Source organism: Centroberyx gerrardi, chromosome 19 (assembly GCF_048128805.1).
Source record: "Centroberyx gerrardi isolate f3 chromosome 19, fCenGer3.hap1.cur.20231027, whole genome shotgun sequence".
Classification (NCBI taxonomy): Eukaryota; Metazoa; Chordata; class Actinopteri; order Beryciformes; family Berycidae; genus Centroberyx; species Centroberyx gerrardi.
Window position 1 is genome coordinate 10891785 of NC_136015.1, and position 24337 is coordinate 10916121.

The window sequence follows — 24337 nt, forward strand, 5'->3', positions numbered from 1 at the left end:
GCTCTATCTGTCGTGACTATTTCTTCCATTATTACTACAAGTGAGGGCAGAGCAGGAGCAGATGCAAAATGTATCACGTTTTAATTTGTAATATTCAATCCAAGTATGTGACAACAGACATCGTAGGTAATTTATCAGAGCAGACACAAAGCTTCAGTTGTACCTCCTGTGACTTCAACAAGTATTTGGGACATCCAACCCTCCAGTAATACGCACAGCTGGTTCAAAGGCAAAAGTAGGCGTACCAGCTGAGTGTCCTGTGCATTCCCACCCCCATTCCACTGAACTTTGTGAGGTTGGGGCAGGTGGAGATCTTACATTACTTTGATCTAAGTCACTGCAGGTATGTGTCACTCTTTGAAATGCCTGTGTAAAGGCTGATATTTGAGAACTTCCCCTAAAACAGAGAAAATAATTTTAGCCTAGGCCTACTGTATAACAAGTCAACAACAGTTCTTTTGGGAGGTATTCAGACTGCAGCTTTATTGCATTAAAGGTGTGTCCTTTGAAGTCATTTCACTGCCAATACACACAGTGTCATTGATAAGACAATACTGTAGGCTACACCTGCTTGGGGCACTGCCAAAATCTGCAAGTCCACCTTTAAACATTTTTTTTTTAAAACAGTGGAGGACACAGGGTGGGGTGGGGGGGTATCACTCGTATCAAATGGCACTCTGGCTAACACCACACACACTGCAAAGGAAAAAAGTGGTAAATTAACAACACTAGCACTACAGGAAAGCATGCAATAGGAAGGAGCCGTATTACTGAGCTCCACCGCAGAGTGAGTGCGACCAAAACCACTCACTAAAGGAGCAAATAATTACAACTGTTATTAGAGGTAGTGAAGCAGAGCCGTGGGATCACTCAGAAATCTTCGTGATCACCGCGCTTTACAGACATGAATGTTTATTAAGACAATTGATAAAAAAAACAACAACAAATCAAAATAGAACAAGCTAAATGAAGCAAAGCAGCAGTGGCAGACGTCCTACAAAATACAAACGGCTTGTTAGTTGCTCTCACTGAGAAGTGGGACACTAATGTGGAGTCAGTGGACACAAACACTCCCACAGTTTCTGTCTCCTACCAACCATGGATCTCCCAGCAGCCTACTGGGGAGCCACTATGGTGGAAGGCCAAGTGCAGCAGTACTGGAACCTCTGAAACAGCAGTGTAAAAACAATGAAACAGGCTACACAGTAAAACATATCTCTCAATGATGATCCTCATTGAGAGGTATGTGCTCGAGCATCAGAGCACAACACCAAGGGAACAAGGAGGGAGCATTCCGGTCGTGCTTCTACCTGGGAGGTATGCTGCTAATTGAATGATTGGCAGCACCCTGGGGGAGCACATAGGGATGACCCCCACTCTGGTATGAAGCTCTGAGGGAGAGGATGTGTCTACCAACACCCACACTAGTAACTCTACCGGTCACACTTGTTCACTGTATGACAATGCAATCAAATCAACAATCAGAGCCTGCTTATCTAGGTCAGCTGCATCAGGGCTATTCTCACGTGTTGGGGTTTGAACACAGGAAACAAACATTTCATTTTTTGCTAATTTTTGGTGTTCACTGAGAGAAGGCATATATATATATAATAATGTACAATGTATAATGTACCAGGATCTCAAATCAGAGTTTTATTTTTGTTTATTATTTTTGACAAAGTTCTTGTTTTACCAATATTTCATGGTGTCATTTCTGCCTTAGGTCAATCAAGACGAAAATGTACCTGCTGCCTAACCTGTTGTTCCTGTTGGCAATTGCCTTCACCAGCTGCCAACCTGCAGAACAACTCTCTCAAAACCTTTTGGACTTTGCGCTTTGGACTATGCAGCTATTACATACTATAGATGTAAGACATAAGGTAAATACTGTAAACTGACAACTGCACATTGTACTGTTGGACAAGCTTTGATCAGCCACAGTCTATCACTTACTTATTTACACTCTCAACTGTAACTGTGTATTTATCCTGTTCATTTGTGTTTTGCTTTCCTGTACATATCTATTTTATATTATGACTGAATTCTTCATTTCTGTCTGCTGTAAAAGCTGGATTTTAATGGAGGATGTATTGTGAAACACCTGGTCTCTGTATGCAGTTTCACACACACACACACACACACACACACACACACACACACACACACTTACCTCAGAAAAATAGATCATTTATGATTTTCAGTAAAAGTTAACTTCGCTTTACTGATTCACTCAATACCAGTTAGATTTTCTAATGGTCTGCTCTCAGCCAGTCAGATACCAAAAGTATAAATGGTACTGTATGTGTATACCAGAGCAAACTGTAACTAGTGTATGTAATATTAAATAGCACAGCCTGCTGTAAGGTGATGGGATAGACAAAGGCCTCCATTAGATTTCCAAATACACAAATGTAATGTTAGAGCCAAATAGAAATTACTGTACACTGACCCTCTCACCAGAAATTATTCCCCTAGAGGCTTTCATAAATCATCATGGTGGCACTCACATATGGAGTTAAATGATATTTTTGAAAAGGAATTCATATTGCCCTTCTGGAGATTTTTTTTCCATGCATGATTTTTTAAGGGCTCACGTTAGCGAGTAGGCTACAAAATACAGAGTCTGTGTATTCTGATGCCACTCGTGACTAGAACATTAAATCCACGATCTGAACTTTTTATGTCATCAGTTATTTGCATAAAACATACTGTAGACACTTGTAGAGTAAAACTTTAAAGTTTCTTGTGTGGGGCTCGACATGCATCTTCTCTCAGTTTGTGTCACCAGCAGTGGTTTGAAGGTTACAGAGCAGTGGGCTTGTGAAAGGAAGGTCGTTGGTTTAAATCACTGGGCTAACTGGGAAAATCTGGCTGGGCAAATTGAAGGAGTTACCGCTGTCCATTCCTGTCAAGGCTGCAGTACTGCTGAAAAAGAAGATGCAACACCACCCTCTAGTGTTTCTAGAGAGTATTGGAGTTGACTTTAGGATCAATAAATATTTTTGGAGGAGCAAGACGAAGGAAATATTTGAGGTTTTTTCTTTTTGCAATGGTTTTCTGTATCTAGGTCTAACTACAAACAAGGGAATGGAGCAACAAAAAGGGCTCTGTGGGGAAAAAGTGTCTGACACAAAGCTATGAAGAGAAAAAGACTAATCAAACATAGCTTAAAATATCAATATTCTTATGCTCTCTCCATTTGTACTCCCTCCAGCCTAGAATTTTATTTTGTCTTGGTTAATGTCTTGTAGGGTCAAACATGCACTGATATTATTGCCTTATTGACTATTGATGTATGCATCAGCATCATGTTGAAGAGGGCATTGAAGAGCATTTCATCATTTTATAATTGAAATAGTCTTTGGCCCACATCCTAATTACTCCCCCAGTGTCAAATTTGAGGACCGCTTCCAATGAGATGGCTATTTTTAACATTACAACAAAAGAAAAGATCATTGGTGCTTTTATAGTGTACAATTTGCTCTTCAGTTTTTTGGTAAACTTCAGCCTCCTCTCTTGGTTCTAGTGCATGTTGTTCTCTTGCTTTATTTTTCCTTTTTTCTCATGTTGTGTTGCCCAATTATGCTGCAATTCACCTGAATGGAACCTCTTATTCTCTCAATACATTTTCCACTCCATTTTCTTGCAATGTCTCTTAAGCCCTACATTGTGTGGCCTTGTTCCTTCAACACACTGTATTCACATCGACTCTCCACCACTGACAGGCTGCTTGCCATAACATTGTCATTTCTCAACACCAGCCATGTTTCCATAATGGAGCTAACAAATAACTAGGTGCATGCATCACTGCAATTCAAGCCGTGATCCAAATCACACCAATTTATTTGGATGCAAAAGCTGTATTATGCAAGGAAAAACAATATCAGAGGATGCATATTTACAAGAAACAATGTAAGTTAGTAATCAGACATTGGCATGGACACTGTAAACAGAAATGTACTGTACACAATATTTGATGTACTGTTCAAAAGCAAGAAAAAGGGGAGAGATAAATCAAGATATGGATGTGCTTCCACAATAGGAAGATGTTTCAAAGATGATAAGTAAATCATCAGCCAAACTGACGACTATAACCAAAATACAGTGACAGCTGGTAAACTCCAACCTTCAATGGTGTCATTAAAACATGAAAGCACTTAAGTCACTGAATAATGTGTTTTGGAACATTGGACATGCTTTATTTCAGAACTTTTCACAATTTATTTAAACATCTCACATATACAAAATAGGTACAATAGACTTTGTGGTGTCGTTTTTTTTGAGAGAGAGAGAGGCCGCCTAAAAAAACCATTCAGAATTGGATGAAATATGTGCTGTCAGTATGAACACTGGGTGTGGGATTGAAGAGTAAAAAGCCTGAACAAAAAAAAAAACCTTCTAGACAAAACAAAAATGAAAAAAAAACAAAAAAAAACAAAACAAAACCAGACAGACATCAGATTTAGGAACATTCCACCTGCTTAAAGTGGGGGAGTATCGGGGGGACCTATGCAAGACTCCTCAAAGGTCAATACAAAGTAATACAGTAAAAAAGTGGTTTGCTCCACAGCTGCATATTAGCACCATAGATCTCTGCTTCAAGTAATTGAGCACCTTCCGATACGGGACAGAGCTTGAAGCATTAGAACTCATAACATCTCGGTTGTGGACCCAGGTTTTGTCAATAGTATTTTCTTTAAGTACAGGCATGAGGTAGTTTAAACCTTTTTTCATGGAAATTGTGGTTTTAAACCTCCTCTTTCGAAGATATACAAAGACCACAAAGTGATGCATACTTTCAGCGTTTTTATTACACTTCTTTTATTTTTTACAAAAGGATGACATGATGTCCCACAACAAGGTGTTTTCCCGCGTCCCTTTGGGTTGCTGTATTAATTTGCATTGCACAAACGCTCCAACGTTCAGTCCGTTCAGTCCTTTCCGATAGTTGCCCAGCTTAAGCAAGTGGATGTGCAGAGAGAAATCAGCATTCAGTATAAAAAAAACAACACAGAAAGAAGGGCAGAGATTTCTTTTTTTCTTTCTTTCTCTCTTTTTGGTGTTAATTTAACATGAGTCTATTTATTTGAAACAGACTGGGCCAATGTCCAAACCAAACTCCTGATCAGCTCCACCAATGTCCAAAGGTGCAATGTCGAGGATGGGCAGGCGAGATGGTTTATTCGTTCTGTACTCAATCACTGTCTTGCTCCACTCGCCAGTGTGTCTCTGCAGTGGTAGGGGAGGAAAGGGAGAGACCAAATTTCAGAATACTGCACTGTAGCAAATCAATACACATCACACAACACAAGATGAGCCATCTATGATAAGACCAAGTGAGCAGCAAAACCCACTCTAAAAACGGGTTACTTCATTTAATCTAGACGCTTAGAAAAATAAGCAATAAAATAAATTTCTGCATCTGCCACGGCATTCATATCTCCCCTACACTGGACAGAAATCGGCTATATTTACACATTCTATGGAGTGATCGCCGCAACATGTCTGTATCGCCCAAATAATGCCATAATATCACTATCCACAACTACCTGCTATATGTCTAGACTGCTGTTCTCATGTTAAAAAGAACAGATATATAACTTGGATCAGACAACAGAATCATCTCTCTCGTGAGGGAGAATGAAACCGGAGCGATGAAGGGAACAGAGACATGACCAGAGAAGGCAGTTAAAGAGGTCAAGGAGCTACTCACAGTGCAGCCATCCTCCAGCACGGAGAAGGTGAAGCGGCTGTTGCCCTCGGCCCTCAGCTCCACGTCGTTGGAGCCCTGGAGCAGCACAGCCTTCTTCAGGTTGCCGCTCTCGCCATCCATGTAGGCCACGCTGTTCTTGCAGTGGTAGGTGATGTTCTGGCTAGCCTGGTTGGACAGCAGGCGCATGAAGGCCAGCTGGGTGGCCATGCTCTGGGGGCTGAGGGTCTCGTCGTTGTAGGCGAACTGCGGGGGGGCGGAGAAGAACAGGACTTTGAATATTAAGAGAGGGAGGCATGCAGAGGATATTGGGTTTGTTATTTGTCTGGTTCTGGTGTCTACTTGTGAAGTTACACTTGAGCAATTTGTTTACAGTGTAATGGGCTATTAAATCCCCTCTTAATTCAAATAAAGCTGAATCTAACTGGCTGGCTGATCAAACCAGCCGTCGCTCTTTTTTTGATCGACCAATCGTACCACTGGATTAAGAATCTGCTTCCTGTCTGTGGTTGGCTCACCTCAGTACCGCCGTTGATGGTCTCTCCGAACCAGACGTGCTTCTTGGCCTGGGTGCTTCTGAACCAGTTCTTCTGGGCGATGCTCTCGGGGTGGGCGTAGATGCAGGTCTCGCGGGTGGAGAAGTCGCAGAAGGCCTTGATGGCGTCGCTGTTGCAGCCCTGGTTGGGGTCGATCCAGTAGAATCCTACAGGGGAGGAGGAGGAGAGAGGGTCAAAACCGGGCGAGAATAGAGTATCTATATAGAGATACTCTCTTGGTCCTGCATGAAGTCTAGATGAGAACCATCAATAGAAGTAAATAAATAGTAAACCTACCGCTGCTCCAGTCGGGGTGGCTGAGCTTGATGTCACGGCAGGTGCGGGCGGGGTTCTTCCTGGATCCCTCGGGGGTGAGCAGGTTCTCAATCTGAGTGTTGAGGGACTTGATGGTGGCATCGACCTCGTAGTCCTTGGCTCTCAGGGCGGGCTGGTCAGCTCTGTACTCATCGTATCCACCGGAGACGTCGTATCCACCACCAGCGGCGCCGGCAGGTCCGGGAAGACCGGGAGGTCCGGGGGGACCCTGAGGTCATGGACACAGAGACGGGTAAGAGAGTGGACTCATACGCAGATCACTGTTACAGGTGGATCTTTTTTCAGAAGATCCATTGATGTCAGAGACAAAAAGGACCAAACAGAGTGTGTAAGGAGATGAAAACACTGTGGATGTACTCACAGAGGGTCCAACGTATCCAGGGGGTCCACGAGCACCAGGAGCACCAATAGTACCATGGGAACCAGCTCTGCCATCCTTACCAGGGGGTCCGTGGGGTCCAGCAGGTCCCTAAAGAGAAGATCAATGAGCAGGAAACTATCAAATATTCATCTTTCGAGGGAAATGCATGGCTACTAGAAACATCTTATGTCCTATGTACGGTCTTTCAGGTAGTACAGAATACAGCAGAGAACATGTGGGGAGTTATACATATGTTACATAAGTGCATTACTGACTGTGCTTCATCATAAAACAGTAGAACAGTCCTAGATACTTTGTCTGCTATGGTGTAGTGTGAATCGCCCTGCTGACCTGGGATCAGTTTTGGTTAAGATTTGGATAGGGGAAAGGATAGCTTCTCTTGATACGGGGGACGCAACCAGGAAGCGATTGGTGTATTGTGGGTAAGAAAGTTTTCCACTCACTCTGGGTCCAGAGGGTCCAGATGGTCCAGCAGATCCAGTGTCACCAGAAGCTCCCTGTGGTGAGAGAAACACGTCAACAAATGACTTCGAGACCGCTAACAGAGGTTTTCTGACACAGAAGTGACAGAGTTTATAGGATTTTCCCTGTAGTCCATATAAGAGAAGTTCTCTCTTGTACAATGATTACAGCATGGTGCTATTGCAAATCATGAGTGCAGCCACTCACAGAAGGTCCGGGCATTCCCTGGAGACCAGCGTGTCCACGCAGACCCTTCATGCCTCTCTCTCCCTTTTCTCCAGCACCTCCCTTCTCACCACGGGGTCCAGCGGGTCCCTACAACACACACACACACAGTGTCAGGAACACCATTTCACTACAGTAGAATGCTATATTTGAATGATTACACCCTTGTATACTATACTTACAGGGCCACCTCTAGCTCCAGCGGGTCCAAGGGCTCCAGCAGCACCTCCGGGGCCCTACAGAGGAGAGACAAGAAGAAACAGATGAAGGAAATGAGCGAATGATGCTAGATGAGTGCAAATGTTACTCATCGTAAATGATAATTGCAGTGATGAAAATCTCACTGATTCTCAGTCCATCTTGCACCTGGTCGGTGATGATACTTACAGACTCTCCACGGTTTCCAGGTCTGCCAACAGCTCCGGCAGGTCCAGCGGGTCCAGGGGCTCCAGCCAGTCCCAAGGCGCCAGGGGATCCAGGCTCACCACGGTCTCCCTGTGAGCATGGAGGCAAAGGGTGCATGTCAGAGCATAGAATGTGTGTGTGTGTGTTCTGTATACAAACATGTATTTCTTTTGATGGTTTAAGGTGCAAGAGAGGACAGTACCTTGAATCCAGCAGCACCAGGACGGCCAGGGGGTCCATCGTTACCGGGGCTACCCTGTGGATGAAAACAGTGTTACAGATTGCATAAAGGTTGCTACTGTAACTTTATACCAGGCTACATAGCAGAACAGGTCTTCTTAACCTAGACTGCCTAGACAGATACAGCACCTGGGGTCTAGAGCTCCCTCCAGGTAACATGAGTCACAGTTACAGGTCATTGACCTACTGTCAGTTGGCATGGTCAATCCTTACCTCACGTCCAGCCTCTCCCTGGGGTCCGGTCATACCAGGCATGCCAATGTTGCCAGCGGGACCACGGGGTCCGGAGGCACCAGAGGGTCCAACTCTACCAGGCTCTCCCTGTGGGGGGGCACAGAGAATCACTGGGTCAGATACAATGACTTCATATGTAGACCAGTTGACTAAAGCCCAAGTAACTTATTTAGACATGCATGGTGTATGAACATATGTATCTATTGTATTGTTGTCAATCTGGAAGATATTCTCTGAACTGCATATGTTCATTCAGACCAGTCTATCAAATGGGGACAATGATTGATAATATATTGTTATATTGTGTGTAATCTTGAATTTATTGTTGATGCAGGCAAGTAAAGGCCTGGTAAGGACTTTCCAGAATTCATGTGCATGCATGTTTGATATTTTGAATAAGCCTTGTTCCAGAATTTCATATGTATTTCAGGTTTCTGAACATTTCACAGTTCATTGTCTGGACTAGTGAGATTCTACTGCCAGTACACATTTGGTATTGGCACTTTATGGATATGTTTCATGTAAGTATGTATCTTATTTGGGCAACAATGTCTTAATGTTGCAGATGAAGGCTTTCACAGCCTCGACAGATTACTACACATTCAAAAGTTGGTTGTGGAGTGCTCATAGTACAGGTTAACATGCAAGTGCATTACTGGTCCATTAGGTGCTGTGCAGAATGTCAGTATTACTCTGAACTTACCAAACCACCAGCACCGCCAGGCACACCACGATCGCCTCTAGATCCAGGCAGACCAACGAATCCCTGAGATCCGAGCTGACCCTGAGGTCCAGGGGTACCAGGAGCACCCTAAACACACACACACAACACATACCGATGAGTTGGGGGCGGAGATCCAGGGCTCTATACAAGCACAGTGCAGATAGAAGATCAGTTGTGTTTATGAACTCTTGTTGGAAGTCACAACTGAATCTTTTTACTTTTTTTGAACTTTTGTTATGAAATTGTTAGCTGTTGTCATGACTTACAGGAGGACCGGCCTCTCCAGAAGGTCCCTTGTCTCCAGCCAGACCAGGTGGTCCAACCATACCCTGCTCTCCAGAGACGCCAGCGGGGCCAACGTCACCACGACCACCACGAGGACCGTCCTTACCAGCGGGACCAGCGGGGCCGGGGGGTCCGACAATACCCTGTGAGAGGAAGAGGAGGCTTCATGTCAAACATGAGAGGGAAACCTGTGTGCATGTGTGATTGCGTGTGTGTATGTATGTGTGTGTGTGTGTGTGTGCGTGTGTGTGTGAACGTATGAAACAAGAGTATCAGATGGTTCTGCTTCATTATTGCTCAATCTGAAGACAAATGATATGAGGCGCAGTATGGTGAGTAATGAATGATGAGAAGATGAAATGTTCATCTTAAAGAACAAATGATGAAGTTACTAATGATACTGTAATCCAATGTGTCCAGTGTCTGTGTCTGTGTGTGTTTGGGTGTGACTGTGTGTGTGTGTGTGTGTGTGTGTGTGTGTGTGTTTATTGATCACCGTAAATATGAATTCAATACTCACAGAGGGACCACCAGCACCAACTCTACCACCAGCACCAGGGAAACCAGTCAAACCCTGATGTCAGAAACACAAAGTCAAAGGTTATACGGAGGTCATCAAGACTGTGTGTGTGTGTGTGTGTGTATGTGAGTGTGTGTCTGTTCCTGACCATGGTGTGCAGAGTTAACCCTTTTTTTTTTAAACTGCTTGTAAATTCGAATTGTATTTTGAATTGGATTTATAGAGAAAGGCTACAATTTCTCTACCTTGATGACAGGTTGAAGTTTACATTTTGACAATATCCACAGATGGCCCAGTGGACTAAATGATTAAAGAGTCCAGTGACGAACACTGCTGCAACTGTCTGTTACATCATTCTGAAAGCTCACTCGCTCTTCGTAATAAGGGCAAGAAACCCATTTAAGGACTAAATGAGAACCAAAGAGGTGAGTTTGTTGGCTCAGGCTTCCAGAAAAAGTCTCTGTAGGGTTCACCCTTATGTAAAAAGTTTTTCCAATTCAGACTGATTTGATTGTTTCCAACAACTCCAGGCTTTCAATTCCGATGACTGGATGTCCTTTTGGTAGCTTTAACTTGATGTGAAAGGGACAGTTGGGCATGAAGAGCTAAAAGGAAAAAGGTAATGCTCCCCTCTCCCTGTCCATGCCACTTGTGTGAGAAAATGTCTGTGTATGTATGCTGGCAAGTTTTACACAGTTTGTGGATAAGTGTAATTGTGAATGAATTATGGATCAGTCCTTACAGAGGGGCCGGTGTCACCACGAGCACCAGAGGGTCCAGAGGGACCGGAAGCGCCCTAGGTAAACAGAGAAAGATGGTTCAAATCAGGCAACTTGATGATAACACATTCCAGTTCAAATAGTACCTCATTTCTTCCTCATTTCATATCTCATCAGTGGTATTACACTGTTATCCCAATGCTATCCCAAGGCAATGCTAACACTATTCCCAACACTTTCAATGTCATTCCAAAGTGAATGCTGCTTAAATCAAACAGTGAGTCTCACTATTCTCTCAAACCTATCCCAGTGTGGGCAGATCTGCCACCTGGCCATGCCAGTGTGTGTGTGTATCCAGTGTGAAGGGTACTAACAGCGGGTCCAGACTGTCCAGCGGGTCCAGCAGGGCCAGAGGGGCCGACATCTCCCTTTCCTCCGGCAGGTCCACGCTCTCCTCTTGCTCCAACCTGACCATCAGGACCCTGTAGGGAGGGACAGCAATGGGGCTGGGTCAGTACCTGGGCCTGTCTGTGTGTGTGTGTGTGTTATTGATGTCCTAGTGCTTGGTCAGTATGTGTGTATGGTATACTGTATCGTAAGGTGATCGGCTGCGGGCTTACAGGGGGTCCAGCGAATCCGGGGGCACCGGCGGGTCCAACCTCTCCACGCTCTCCCTGTGGACAGTAAGCAGCAGGTGTTAAGATCATCCTCTGAGATTAAAGTCTGTGGATCTTTTGGGGTGAAAATGGTACAGTGGGAGATATTCATTAGTATGAAATGAGTCCGGTCTACTTACAGAGGCTCCACGAGGTCCAGCGGGACCAGCAGGTCCGAAAGCACCACTCTCTCCCTGCAGAAGGGAGCAATGATAGAGTATCATCAGAGCGTGTGACATCAGAACTGAATCATGACACTTTCACTGGCTTCACATGGAGAGCAGCAATCATGTGAATGCATGACTTCCATCCATTCATCCATCCATTTACTGATCTATCATCCTTCCATCCAAAGTCAGCACTGTATAAAATGTCAGTGTCAGTAGAATCTCGACAAATATTAACATTTTGTTGACGATTGATAATCCATTTCAGTCGACATTCAGTTTCAAAACGTCATCAGTGGTATGGTGTGAATATTTCAAATGAGAATCCTTTGATTCTCTTGTATCATTAACAGCCATGTCATATAAACTAGTGTTACTGTTATTGTTGTTTTTCTGCTTCCATCATTCTCCTCGAGCAGCCAGGAAAATGAATCTACTGCTATGAAGCTAACCCTATTGATCAACATGCTATTAAAATGTTTAGCGTCCGTTATTCACAGAAAAGACTAAAAATATTGAACATGTATTAAAGTTGTCCATTTGTTTGCTGCGTTTATCCATCACCATTGTTAACTTAATCTAAGCTGTAGTTGAGCTGTTGATGTAGTACTATGAAATAGCCAGCAGGTGGCGGTGCTGAGGTTCTAGCTTCAGATACAATAACAGATACGATGGTAGATGGGGGGGAATTGTAATTTCCGCTACAGGGGGATGGGAGGGCCAGCACAGTGGGCTTGATCAACAAGGAAGTGAATGTATGGCAATGCTTGGCCTCAAAATAATTCAAACAAAAACAAGAAAACATGTGCTGATTGTTTCCTATTGTAGGTCACTGGCTCGGAAGTCTCTCTGCCATCTTGGATAACGTAGGTGGCAGCCATTTTTAAGACAGCAATGACCCCATGACATTTGCCATTAGTCACCCCCTATACCCTAAAAACCTACATTCTGGTGGTTCCTGCTGGTTATTTGTTTTTGGTGGTGAATCGTGTATGTAACATTGACTTACCTTGTCACCATTGGCACCAGAGGGTCCAGGGGGTCCACCAGGTCCGGGCATTCCCTAGAAACACACAGGAGATCACATTTAGAGCAAGATTCTGATTGGGACAGTCAATCTACTGGCTGGAATGTCTACAATTTGTATATAAAGTGCATAAAGAAGGAGAGGAGACACTTACACGGGCACCATCTCTGCCAACGTTGCCGTCGGGGCCTCTGTGTCCACCCTCTCCCTGTGGGAGAGAGAGGGAGGGAGAGTGAGGGGGACAGGGAGAGACATTCTCATCAATGGAAAGTTCATTGGTGGTATAGGAAGGTTTTGACAGATTCAAATAAAGAGCTACATCTCCAAGAGAAATGGACTACAGATCGACAGACAGCATGTCACTTCCCATAAGGAAAGTCTGTGGGATAGACTCCTGCTGATATTGCAGGTAGTAGATTTTGAGCACATACCTTCTCTCCCTTGGATCCAGGAGTACCAGCAGCTCCACGCTCACCGGGCATACCACCGGGTCCCTGGTGTCCGGCAGCACCGGCAGGTCCAGCAGTACCAGGCTCTCCCTGGAAACACACACAACAAAGAATGGTTCCGCTTTGTGCTAAACTGCAAGCAACATAACACACGTATAGAATTTATTTGGCACAGATGTGATGTCAGTAAACTCTGACGCACACGATATTTTCTTCTGTATGTGAGTGGGTACATTTGATTTTTTAGTTCTGACTGTATCTGCCATTGGGTGCAGTCGCAGCATCGTCTTACCTTGCCACCATCGGGGCCGGGGGTTCCAGCGGGTCCACGGGCTCCAATGGGTCCCTGAGCTCCAGCAGATCCGGCAGCACCGGGGTTACCACGCTCTCCCTGGAGGAACACACACACACAAACACACACAGGGGCAGTTAGTGTCTATGGCTACTGGGTTGGACATCTTGTTGAAATTGAATGCAAAAATCTGGGAGACTCCTTGGAAATAAAGGAGTATTGGCAGCTATGGGCCTGGATATGGTGTATGGTTAGCAATAGCACCATATCTGCAAAGGAAGGGATGTGGATAGACAGGTGGACGTACCTTGACACCAGCAGGTCCAGAAACTCCCTGGTCTCCGGGGGTACCCTATAGAGACATGAATGGTTGGTTAGAGATGCACTGTTAATCCTCCAATTTCATGCTATTAAAAATAATAAAGATAATCTACAATGCTTTCACTGTACAACATTGTAGACCTCGGTGTGTTACTTACTCTGTCTCCGGGCTTGCCACCCTCTCCACCAGGTCCAGCGGGTCCAGGCAGACCCTGTGGATATCAAGCCGTAACATCAGCAACAATGACATCAATACCACTTCTATGTATTGTACTACTATCATGAAACATATACTCTAATTACAGGTAATAGATATCAAATGTTTTCCTGGTGTTGACAGAAAATAATCGGAATAAGCTGATATTGTTCTGATTAGAGCACTTCCTTTTTCACCACAGCAGTTGTGGATCATGTTTTTTTAACATTTCTTAGCTGTGCCACTTCCCCTAATGAGCAGGCTGGACACTAACTGTAACTGACTGAATTCAATTCACCAAGCAGCCAGGTTTAGCACTCTGCACAAGCTGGGTGCAGAAGATGAGCAGTGCAGTGACAAATTAAAATCTTCCCACTCCATTTGGCTTTGATGCCTCTCTTGCTGGGGCTAGTGTGTTTTTAACTTCTTACAGTGAATGGCTTTTTAATCCTCTGACAACAACCAAACATCACAACACTGCACTGAATGGTAAAATTATGTGTCAAATTTGCATGTGAACAAGAATAGGGTAAAACAACACCAGAGGATGAAATTTCCCTGGATTAAAAATGCTCTAAATTGTGTATATAGTAACAGATGGCAAATTCAAACCTGGAAACCAGGAGCTCCAGCAGATCCCTGCTCTCCCTTCTCACCAGCACCACCCTGTAGGGAGACAGAGAGAAGACTCGGTATCATCACTGTTGACATGGAGCATCACAGCATGCATATTGTTGGTTATTGACCCAACGGAGTATTGTTCAAACCAAAGTTGCTCTAGAATATGCAGTATGTGTAACGGGATTCGTCGGCAGGTCTCCCATGTGATTCACCAGACGTGTAGCAGTCAGTAAAAGGGGAGCTACCATTAACCGAGGGAGATATTCAGGCTTCCAAAGGTCATATATACAGAGGGATACTTACAACAACTCCGCCGGGGCCAGTGGCTCCATTGTTGCCATCAGCGCCAGGGGCTCCCTGCACAGAGAGACAGGCACAATGACATGTAGTAGTGACAAAAGGATGTTTTCTATGTCCTTAATGAGCTTTATTATGCTGTAATATACAGTGTAAACACTTGCTGTGTGTCATTTGAGACTTACTCTCAGTCCAGTGGGGCCAGTGGCTCCCTTGTCTCCGGGCTTGCCAGGCTCACCCTGAAGGAGAGAGAGAGGAAGAAGAGAGAAGACGGGTTAGGCACACAAAAAAATGCGGGTTTCCTTTACTCTTTAGTCCAGGATAAGACTAAGTAAAGTTCCAGGAGCTAATCTCTCCTAGTCCTGGTCTTGCTTCTACTTACTCCAGGTCCCTTGGGTCCGGGGAAGCCGATGTTTCCGGGCTGGCCTCTGGGTCCGGTGGGGCCGGGAGGACCGGTGCGGCCATCTTGTCCAGAGGGACCCTGGAGGGGGAAACAGGGAGTAGAGCAGGATGTCCCGTTACATCACATGATCACAACTGTCTTTTGAGTCAAATGTGAGAAGATGAATAATGAGTTTTGAAAGGTTTAGTACAATATAATACAATATAATGAATTAACGCAATATAATTAATACTATATACTTAATCTCAGTACAGTTGAGGTATACTCACAGCAGCTCCCTCCTTTCCTGGGGGTCCAGAGCTTCCGGGGCTTCCTGGGAGACCCTGAATAGATTCAATACCGGTCAGTCATTCATCTGTTTGTGCTACCTAGCTATCCTAACTCAGCTTTTTCAAGTCAACACCAAAGATTCAATAGATCTCTCTATAGGAGGTCTAGCTATATTAATGATTCGCTCATCGACGGTTCAAAAGATACAACTGATCAAAAGACTCACTCTGGGGCCGGTCAGACCAGGCTCGCCAGCGCGGCCAGCATCTCCGGGGACTCCACGAGCTCCCATTGCGCCAGAGGCACCGCGGGCACCGGGCATGCCCTGAGAGAGAGAGAGACGAAGAGGGGGAAGAGGAGGGAGAAGAGGAGGAAGTATCAGCATGTGACTGTTCACTATATGTGTAAGTAAAGGAGACCCATGTAAACATTCCTTTTACGTATGTTTTCAGTGTAATTACAAATATCATATTAGTTTTTTGTGAAAACTTACAATGGGACCAGTTCTTCCCTCGGATCCAGGCAGACCACGGGTGCCAGCAGCTCCCTATAGGAGACACATATTGCATTAGAGGATGATCTGAACAACACGGTTGTGTGTGTGTGTGGATCTGGATGTGTGTGACGCAGGTGGGCCGGCGCTGGTACTCACTCTAGCTCCACGGTTGCCAGCGGGGCCGGTGGCACCGAGCTCGCCAGTGGGTCCTCTCTTGCCCTCCTCACCCTGAGGTCCGGGGGATCCCTGAGGTCCAGAGTGTCCCTGGGGGAGGCGACAGAGAAGTTGAAGGGCATCGTATGACGTAATACGGCATAATACGATCACACCACACACAGCGCATCATATTTTAATGATCAATACTTACAGGCTCTCCCTTGGGACCACCATCTCCCTTAACACCAGAGGCACCAGGATCTCCCTAAAACAGATAGAGGTAAACAGACGATGAATCAAACTGTCTGTGTATAATTCATGTGCATGTGAGTGTGTAACTTACATGGGTTTGTTCCACACGAGTATATCCTTGCCTACATGAGAGTGTATGCGCGTGTGGATGTGCTTCTGAATGTGTGTCCATGTTTTAGGTGTGTATGGTGTACAAAGTATAGTTGCATGTGTACTCACAGACAGGCCTCTGGGTCCAGCAGAACCCTGAGGGCCCTGGGGTCCAGGTCCTCCTCTGGGTCCGGGGAAGCCGGGGCCTCCAGCAACACCGGGGGTTCCCTGCAGGACACAGGCAGGCGGGACAGAGGTCAGACAAAGGCAGACAGGTCACCATCACTCAACAGCCTCACTTCATTTGTTCAGTGTGAGACTGCCTTGATTCACTGTCTTTTGCTTTTATAAAGATCATGTAGGCCTATTGTTTGATAGAAATCATATTCACATGTAAATAAATGGAAGAAATAAGGGTAAGGCTCTATTGTTCTCATTATATCTCATTATATATGATCTATGTGTGTGTAGGATGGGGTTTAAATGTTGATGGCCAATGGCCTGATTACTGTAACCTCTATGTGACCCTAAATGACCTTTGACCTATGCATCTCATGTCTGGTAACCCTTATACTTACAGCAGCTCCCTTGGCTCCATTCAGGCCATTAGCACCAGGGTTGCCCTATAGGGGAAAGAACAAGGAAACAGGGAATCTTATCAAAACAAAAAATACAAATTGAAGACTGAAAAAGGTATGCATCACTACAAATAATCCTATGTAGAAGATTAAAGAAGTGTACAGAAAATTGAATACAAATCAAATATAATTACACAAGAAAGATGTATTTCTGGGCCATTTGTGCTTTTATATCATAACTGTCATAACACATTATAATGTGACATGTGTGACAATATCACCAAAACAATGTTAACTGCTTTGGCATGATTTTCTGCAGCACAGCTTCCAAGGGCATCCAAATGATATGGGCCATAATAATAATAAAAAGTGGGTCAAAATCCTATTTAATGGAATTACACTTTTGGAATTGATCGATTGATCGAACAACACAACAAATTGGATTGCCTCAAAACTAGGAAACTTGTTCATGTTGCCATTCAGGCAGACTAAATCAAACACTCAATGTAACTAATAGAAATAATAATATAATAATAATAAACTAATACTAATAATTGTCCCAGGCCTGATCACAAGTAACAGAAGGGTGTTTGGTGTAATCTTTGTATACTCACAGGGGGACCAACGGGGCCAACAGCGCCATTGGATCCGGGCTCTCCTCTAGCTCCCTGAGGTCCAGATGGGCCGCTGGATCCAGCAGCTCCAATCTCTCCCTGTCACAGACCAGAAACATCCACAGTCACACACTGTATCATCATCATCAGTACCTGCTGTCTAGCAGTGGTACAATGGCAGAAGCATTGGCAAAGCAAACGATATATCAGTATATTATAGAGATGTCTTGGTATGTATTGAAGTGATCGAATATTAGTTTATAGGTGAGTGGTTCAGATATATGGTCTTTTTCTATAAAAAATTAACAGACCCGTGTTACAGCAATTGTAAAATGTGTTAACAATTCCCTTGGGGATATTATACAATGATCCAACTGGAGGATAACGACTGATGAATGGATGGTGATTGGCTAATTTTATAATACATCTCTCTGAAAGATGCACATTGCTCTGTCTACATGGTGATGAGAATTGTTTTGTGACTCTAAATAAAACCTCTCTAAAATGCAATGTTGCTGAAGGAGAGGAAGAGCTGCAGGAAGTGACATCACGCCTACCTTGGGGCCAGGAGCACCGGGGAAACCTGGGGGACCAGCAGCACCAAGAGGACCCTGGGAAGAGGAACAGCAGACATGATGTCAGACTACACATCACAGGGGTCACATGAAGGTTGAAAGTCTAAGTCTGTCTAACATGGGTCCTGATCCAGTTGCTATTCTACATATACAGTCAAAATGTTGTGATATACCTATCCTGAAGAACCTTCCTAATCTAAAAACATTAAATTGAAATAATTGCAGATCATTTTTCACACTAATCAGTGTTTGAGAATGAGACAGGAGCCTCAAACAGTAGATCAGCCTTTAGATTCAAGGGGCCTTTTGAGTTTAAAGGTCAAAAAGGGGTTTAAAGGGCCAGGACTCACAGCAGGGCCGGCGGGTCCAACGTTGCCATCAGCACCACGAGCACCAGAGGGGCCAGCAGGGCCAACGCGACCTCTCTCACCAGGCAGACCACGAGATCCCTGCAGGGAACGCACACAGACAGCAACAGTGATCAGCAAAGGAACAAATAATCAGAGCACAGCATCCATCCTGTAATCCATCCAGCAAATAGCAAACTATAGACAAGCTTCTTCGTTTTGTCTTTGTGCATGTCTATAGAATAAATCTCACAAGTGTCTAAGCAAGTTCTCAGCTAGTGTGTTTCATTTGTGAATCTCCTAGAAATACTGTGCATGGTTTTAATTTGATCAAAAACTTACAGCCAGTCCAGGACTTCCACCAGCTCCATGGGCACCAGTCTCACCCTATAGGAGAGGCAGGAGAAAGTGGGTCAGGGTGATGAAGCAGCTTAAGGTGAGAGGTTAATAGGTCAATATCATCATGGCTAAGAAGTTTGATTGTGATAAAGGACCGAAGTTAAAACCCAAAATACAGCAGTTGGACTATTCCATTTAATTATGGTAATACAGTAGAGAAACTTTCCTTATGTTAACTATGTTTGCAGAAACTATGTTACTCTAAGTAACAGTTCTCAAACCCAAAGTCAGTGACTAAAAAACACTGTGCATCCATGATTTCTAGTGAATAGGAATTGATAAAAAAATTGACATGTGACTAGGGGAAACTGGGATCCTACATGAATCAACTTGTTGGAAACATTTGTTTGCTGCGGTCATGAGGAGGGCGGATGGTGCCACCTTACCTTAGGGCCAGCAACACCAGGCTCTCCCTTGCGTCCATCCAGACCAGTGTAACCCTGAAACACAGAGAGAGAGAGAGAGATAGATAGAGAGAGAGAGAGAGAGAGAGAGAGAGAGAGAGAGTGAGTGAGAGAGAGAGAGAGACATTAGAGGACAACAGACATCACATGACATGACAGCCACTAGACTACAACCTGCAGGGATAAGTACATCTTAAGTAGTGAACACATTAGGGACAGCGAGGCAGTAGGGATCCATGCTGGATGATCCATGCTCTCATGGGCATTATGTGGAAGAAGTTTACTTGTTTGACTTCTATTAAGAATGAGGAGAGATCCAGAGTGTCATGTGGGAGGCACATTACTGCCACACCAGGGAAGATTCTCTGTCCCCAAAGGTGGTTTCACAGCAAGAATAAGGCATTTCCAAATTCCAAACCAGCCACTCCATGCCTCTACTTTGGGTGTGAAACTGCATGAAAGGTGCCAGCAGTAAGGGATGTTCCCATCTGTCTGTGCAGATATGTGAACCGATTGCTTTGAGTCTTTTAAAGAGTCGATTCCAGTGCTTTGATTCATAAGTTGTCAAAGGGAACAGGGACAAAGTGGCATTAGGCCACTTCCTTATTCCTAGTTCACTCCTCAGGAAACATGAAGTAGGTGCTGGAAGTGTAGTCCATACACAGGAGATTGTGGCTGCTACAAATCGCTCCCAGCGGTGTTCACTATGGCACGCTGTTCCAAAACATTTTAGTCCAGGTGTTTTTTTTTTTATATCTCTTCTTCCATTTCACTGGGGCCCAGGTGTGTGTGCAGGACAGAGCAGGTCATGTGGTCTGTTCAGGTCAAGCAGCAGGAAAACATCAACACTCACTCTGTGTCCCTTCATTCCAGGAAGTCCAGGGGTTCCGGGGAATCCACGAGCTCCCTGCAAGTCAACACAAAGACACGCGATTACTAAGACATGCCCCCTTTACATTATGTGTAAATTCTTGCTTGTGTGTCAATTCGTGCTTGGTGTTTTGGTGGCTATCTCTCACCTGAGAGCCAGGGGTTCCTCTGTCTCCGGGCTTGCCAGGTCTGCCGTTGTTACCCTGTGTGTCAACAAAGACAGCTTTAGCATCTGACATTCAAGTTACAATCAACTATAACCACAACTCCAATAAATCCCAGTTACAGGACTGAGAATAGTCTAGAATTTGCAATTTTTCTTGCAGATGGCAAGAAAAAGATGTGTATTTTCTTGTTAAGATAACTGGAGAAAAGTGGGACATGAAAAGGTGTTTTAGGAATGCAAATGTTTACTTACATCCTCACCAGCTTTGCCAGCGGGTCCAGGGGGTCCACGAGCACCAACGGGGCCCTGGAGGAGAAAACCAGTTAAGAGCGTTTAGAGATTTCACAGATGACAAATGATTCAAATCATCAAGTCGGCATCACCCGAGTGGGTCTGAATGGTCTGAATCAACTACAGCTCCTAAAGAACCCAAGTTCTATTCAGGCACAATGATTTCAATAATTATGAGCATTATGGAGGATAATCTTACAGTCTGTCCAGGCTCTCCAGGCTCACCAGCGTGTCCGGTGTGTCCCTGAGGTCCCTGTTGAGGAAGAAAACACACAGCAATCAGTCAGGATACAGACAACATAGCAACTACACCATAACAGTATATTGATTTCACAGTTTATGGGAGGATAAATATGCAATGTGTGTGTACTTACAGGGGGTCCAGGAGGTCCGGGTGGGCCTCTAGCTCCCATCATACCCTGAAGAGGAGAAATAATCACTGAGTTAGCAGCTATCAATCATCAATGATCAGTGCATCATAAGTGAAGGACTTTAATGTAGTGCCAGGGATCAAGGTAGGGTAAGGGTAGGGATTCAAAGCAAAAAGAGAATGGTTGACAGCCCATGTCCAGTAGAGTCAGCATCTTCTTGCAGCATCATGAATGTAAAGGTAAATGGTAGAATCCATTTGGTGGTAGATGAATACTGCTGTGAAACACACCTGTCCAAGGGGTGTGGTTTGACATGGACCAGTGTAGCTGTGTGTGGGTGTGTGTGTGTTAGAGAAAGAGAGAGACCCTCACCATGGGTCCAGGGCCGGGATCAGGAGCTTTAGCGCCATCATACTGAGCAGCAAAGTTCTGTGAAACAGCAAAAAAGAACATTAGAACTTATTAACTTATGAATATTTCAGTATAATTAGACAGGATGTGCATTGACCCAATTCAAATAAATAGCCAACAGTGGTCCCATCCTAGGTTATGTGCATGACTACAGTAATCAGCCATGAGAAAGGCCTACAAAGCCTTAAACTGCAGCAGGGCATACTGCCTTTTTTAGGCTTTCTAGACTTCAAAGAGCTTGAGTTAACACTAGTAATTAAAATAGCTGTGTATCAACCATCCTGAATGCAATGATTTAGCTTTCAGGAGGTCACAGGGTCAAATGGGTACAGGTCAAAAGGTCAAAGGTCACAAGGTAATGACAGCATTAAGGAGGCAATGAGGTCAACAGGGGTTATAGAATAAAACAGGAATGTGCTTTATGGTACCAGCCAGTATGACACAGCTGCAGGGGTGAGTATGAACACTGCCATGAAGTTAAATGTGGGTCAAATGCACAAACGCACACTTCAAATGTACATATATTACCACTTGTTCTGAGCTTGGTTTAATTTGCAACATTGGAGCGATGACACATCATACTCCCGACTTGTCAAATTTGCATTTGGACCAAGTTTAAGATAAACAAGATGGAGCCACGCTGGTTATTTTGTGAGTAAAAACAGTGGACTTACTCCTCCGAGTCCAGGGGGACCAGGGGGGCCAGCGGGACCAGGCAGTCCGGGTTTGCCGTCTCTTCCATTTGGGCCCTGAGGACCCTGTAAAACATGGATAATGTCGTCAATAAACATTATTGTTGAGTGAACAGCTATTGAGTGGGTAGAGATGCTACCATGAAGTGAATTCTGTTAATGTGTAGGAACTGAAAGGCTTATTTCCTGTGACTTTCCAGCTTCTTTTTCATAGATAAATAGATAAAGCTAAGCCACTGTAGTAAAATATAGGTAACAGACTGTGTTAATGTGCCATACAGTATGCATGGCCTTCATTTCAACAGTGGGAATAAAAACTATAAAAAATAGCATTTGGCCATAAAATATATCAGGTCAAGATTTTAAATAGTATGTGATTTTAAAATTTGTTAGAGATTGTTTATAATCTCCATTACTGTTATTTCCATCAACACTGAACATATAGGGCTACGGGTGATGTAAACAAAGGGGCGTGGCCTATTGAGGTTGGTAGGTCACATGACATCACCAAATACCATGCCAAAGATGCATCATGTATATTCCACATCAAAGTGCCAATAACCACTCAAACAACACATTTGGAATCACTTGTTTTAAAGTTTTCACCAAAGGCAACGGAGTTTGATTTCAACTCACCCTGTCACCTCGAGGTCCTTTGTCTCCTCTGGGACCCTGTGGCAGAAACATCGCTCAGTCAGACCAAAACACAACGCAGACGCTCAGCTCACAGCTTACATGCCTCTAGCAAAGCAGGCTGCTGCCTCTCCTCTGAGCTACATTAAATATAACTAAAAACTAACTAAATCAAGTTGATTTTCTTGATTGTTGTAAAACGATCTGGTATGAATCAGTCAATTAAATGTGAGTGTAAACAAACTTGACCTTACAGTGAGAGGACAAGCGAGTCAAAACACATTTCAAATCAACTCCATCAGACTAGACATCACAACAATAAGCTATGCTTCAGGTTTCAGATATGCCACACTCTAGATGCTAAATGACACATAAGACCAACATTAGGTTGCTCACCTTGATTTTTCCCTAAACAGAAAAGAAGATAAATAAATATAAGATTTATTTATTCCGTCTGTTCAGTGTTTCTTAGGTCATTTAACATGTAGGCTATATCAACCGTTCAGCAGTTCTCTCCCTTCTCTTCTGCATCAGCATGATGAGTTCCCTTTTTCAAAACACAACTCAGCATGCAGATACTGTGGTGATATAGTCTGGATATCCCAAGGATACATAAAGCATGCTCATGCAAATACAGGAATCAAAATGGAAACAGAGCACAGCAATGTGTACATGATATACATGATCAAATTCACATTTGCATTGAGATGTTTAAAGGTGCAGCATGATGAGGTCCAAGACCAAAACCAGAAGCCCCATGAAAGTGCCCAGGCACAGGTTTCACAGCAGCTTCTCAGCACTAAAATCATCTTAGTCCATTGGTTCACAATGGAACAAAAATGTTTAAAGTTCCAAGATGTAGCCAGAACCACACAGTGCTTACTGCACCGTTAACACATCAAAATGCTGCTGTTAACACGGCAAACACCATGCTATCAGGTATTTCCTTTGAGGCAATCTCAATTATGAGCAGAACCTTTCAAACAAACACTAATCATGTTATATTTTGATTACTATGTTGTTCATAAGAAGGCCATTTAGCTTACACTAAATCAAAAGAAACTGAAGAAATCCAATCCATTCCTAAAACAAACTGAGATATGCAGAATGTCTAAACTAATTTGAGTTTAAGACTTTTCCCCCACTTTGAGTGGTATTTGAATTGAGGGTTTCCCCCTTTAGAAGCTGCTTTGAGACCAGCTTTCCTTTCCTAAATCTTAATCCAAACCAAGGGGCAGAGGAAGAAGCAAAACTGATCCAAAGCCAGCTGTTAGGGGCGATCTCCCCCTGCCCCGCTCTGCTGTCCTCAGAAAGGATCCTTTGTACCAGGCCCCATGGGTGCCTCAGTGCGGTTTTAGCTTTCATTGACATTAACTTTAGCCAATAGGACCCTCACCTATCCATGGACAGGAAGGGAGAAAACTGGAAGAAATAACTTGGTTCTGGGGTAGGAATTCCTACATGAAATGCTCTGCCATCGCTGAGATTGCTCAAATTGTCAAGATGGGACATACG

The 24337-nt window shown here is 44.1% G+C and overlaps 1 protein-coding gene across 1 annotated transcript; it reads right to left on the reverse strand.

The window, feature by feature from the left end:
* Positions 1 to 4791: 4791 nt before the first annotated feature.
* col1a2 (collagen, type I, alpha 2) lies at positions 4792 to 22924 on the reverse strand. Its single transcript, XM_071910783.2, has 48 exons — positions 22826 to 22924; positions 22172 to 22255; positions 21459 to 21515; positions 21090 to 21134; positions 20915 to 20968; positions 20677 to 20730; positions 20408 to 20461; positions 20242 to 20295; positions 19371 to 19424; positions 18928 to 18972; positions 18589 to 18687; positions 18221 to 18274; positions 17664 to 17762; positions 17050 to 17094; positions 16601 to 16699; positions 16341 to 16394; positions 16130 to 16237; positions 15971 to 16024; positions 15704 to 15802; positions 15477 to 15530; positions 15187 to 15285; positions 14990 to 15043; positions 14811 to 14864; positions 14499 to 14552; positions 13849 to 13902; positions 13677 to 13721; positions 13370 to 13468; positions 13060 to 13167; positions 12783 to 12836; positions 12611 to 12664; positions 11575 to 11628; positions 11399 to 11452; positions 11153 to 11260; positions 10802 to 10855; positions 10060 to 10113; positions 9521 to 9682; positions 9234 to 9341; positions 8510 to 8617; positions 8259 to 8312; positions 8039 to 8146; positions 7834 to 7887; positions 7634 to 7741; positions 7408 to 7461; positions 6944 to 7051; positions 6544 to 6790; positions 6229 to 6413; positions 5714 to 5956; positions 4792 to 5229 (listed from the first exon to the last, which is right to left on the reverse strand). The coding sequence occupies exons 1-48, from the start codon at positions 22874 to 22876 to the stop codon at positions 5083 to 5085; spliced, it is 4002 nt and encodes a 1333-aa protein (XP_071766884.2). The 5' UTR covers positions 22877 to 22924; the 3' UTR covers positions 4792 to 5082.
* Between the last annotated feature and the right edge of the window lie 1413 nt (positions 22925 to 24337).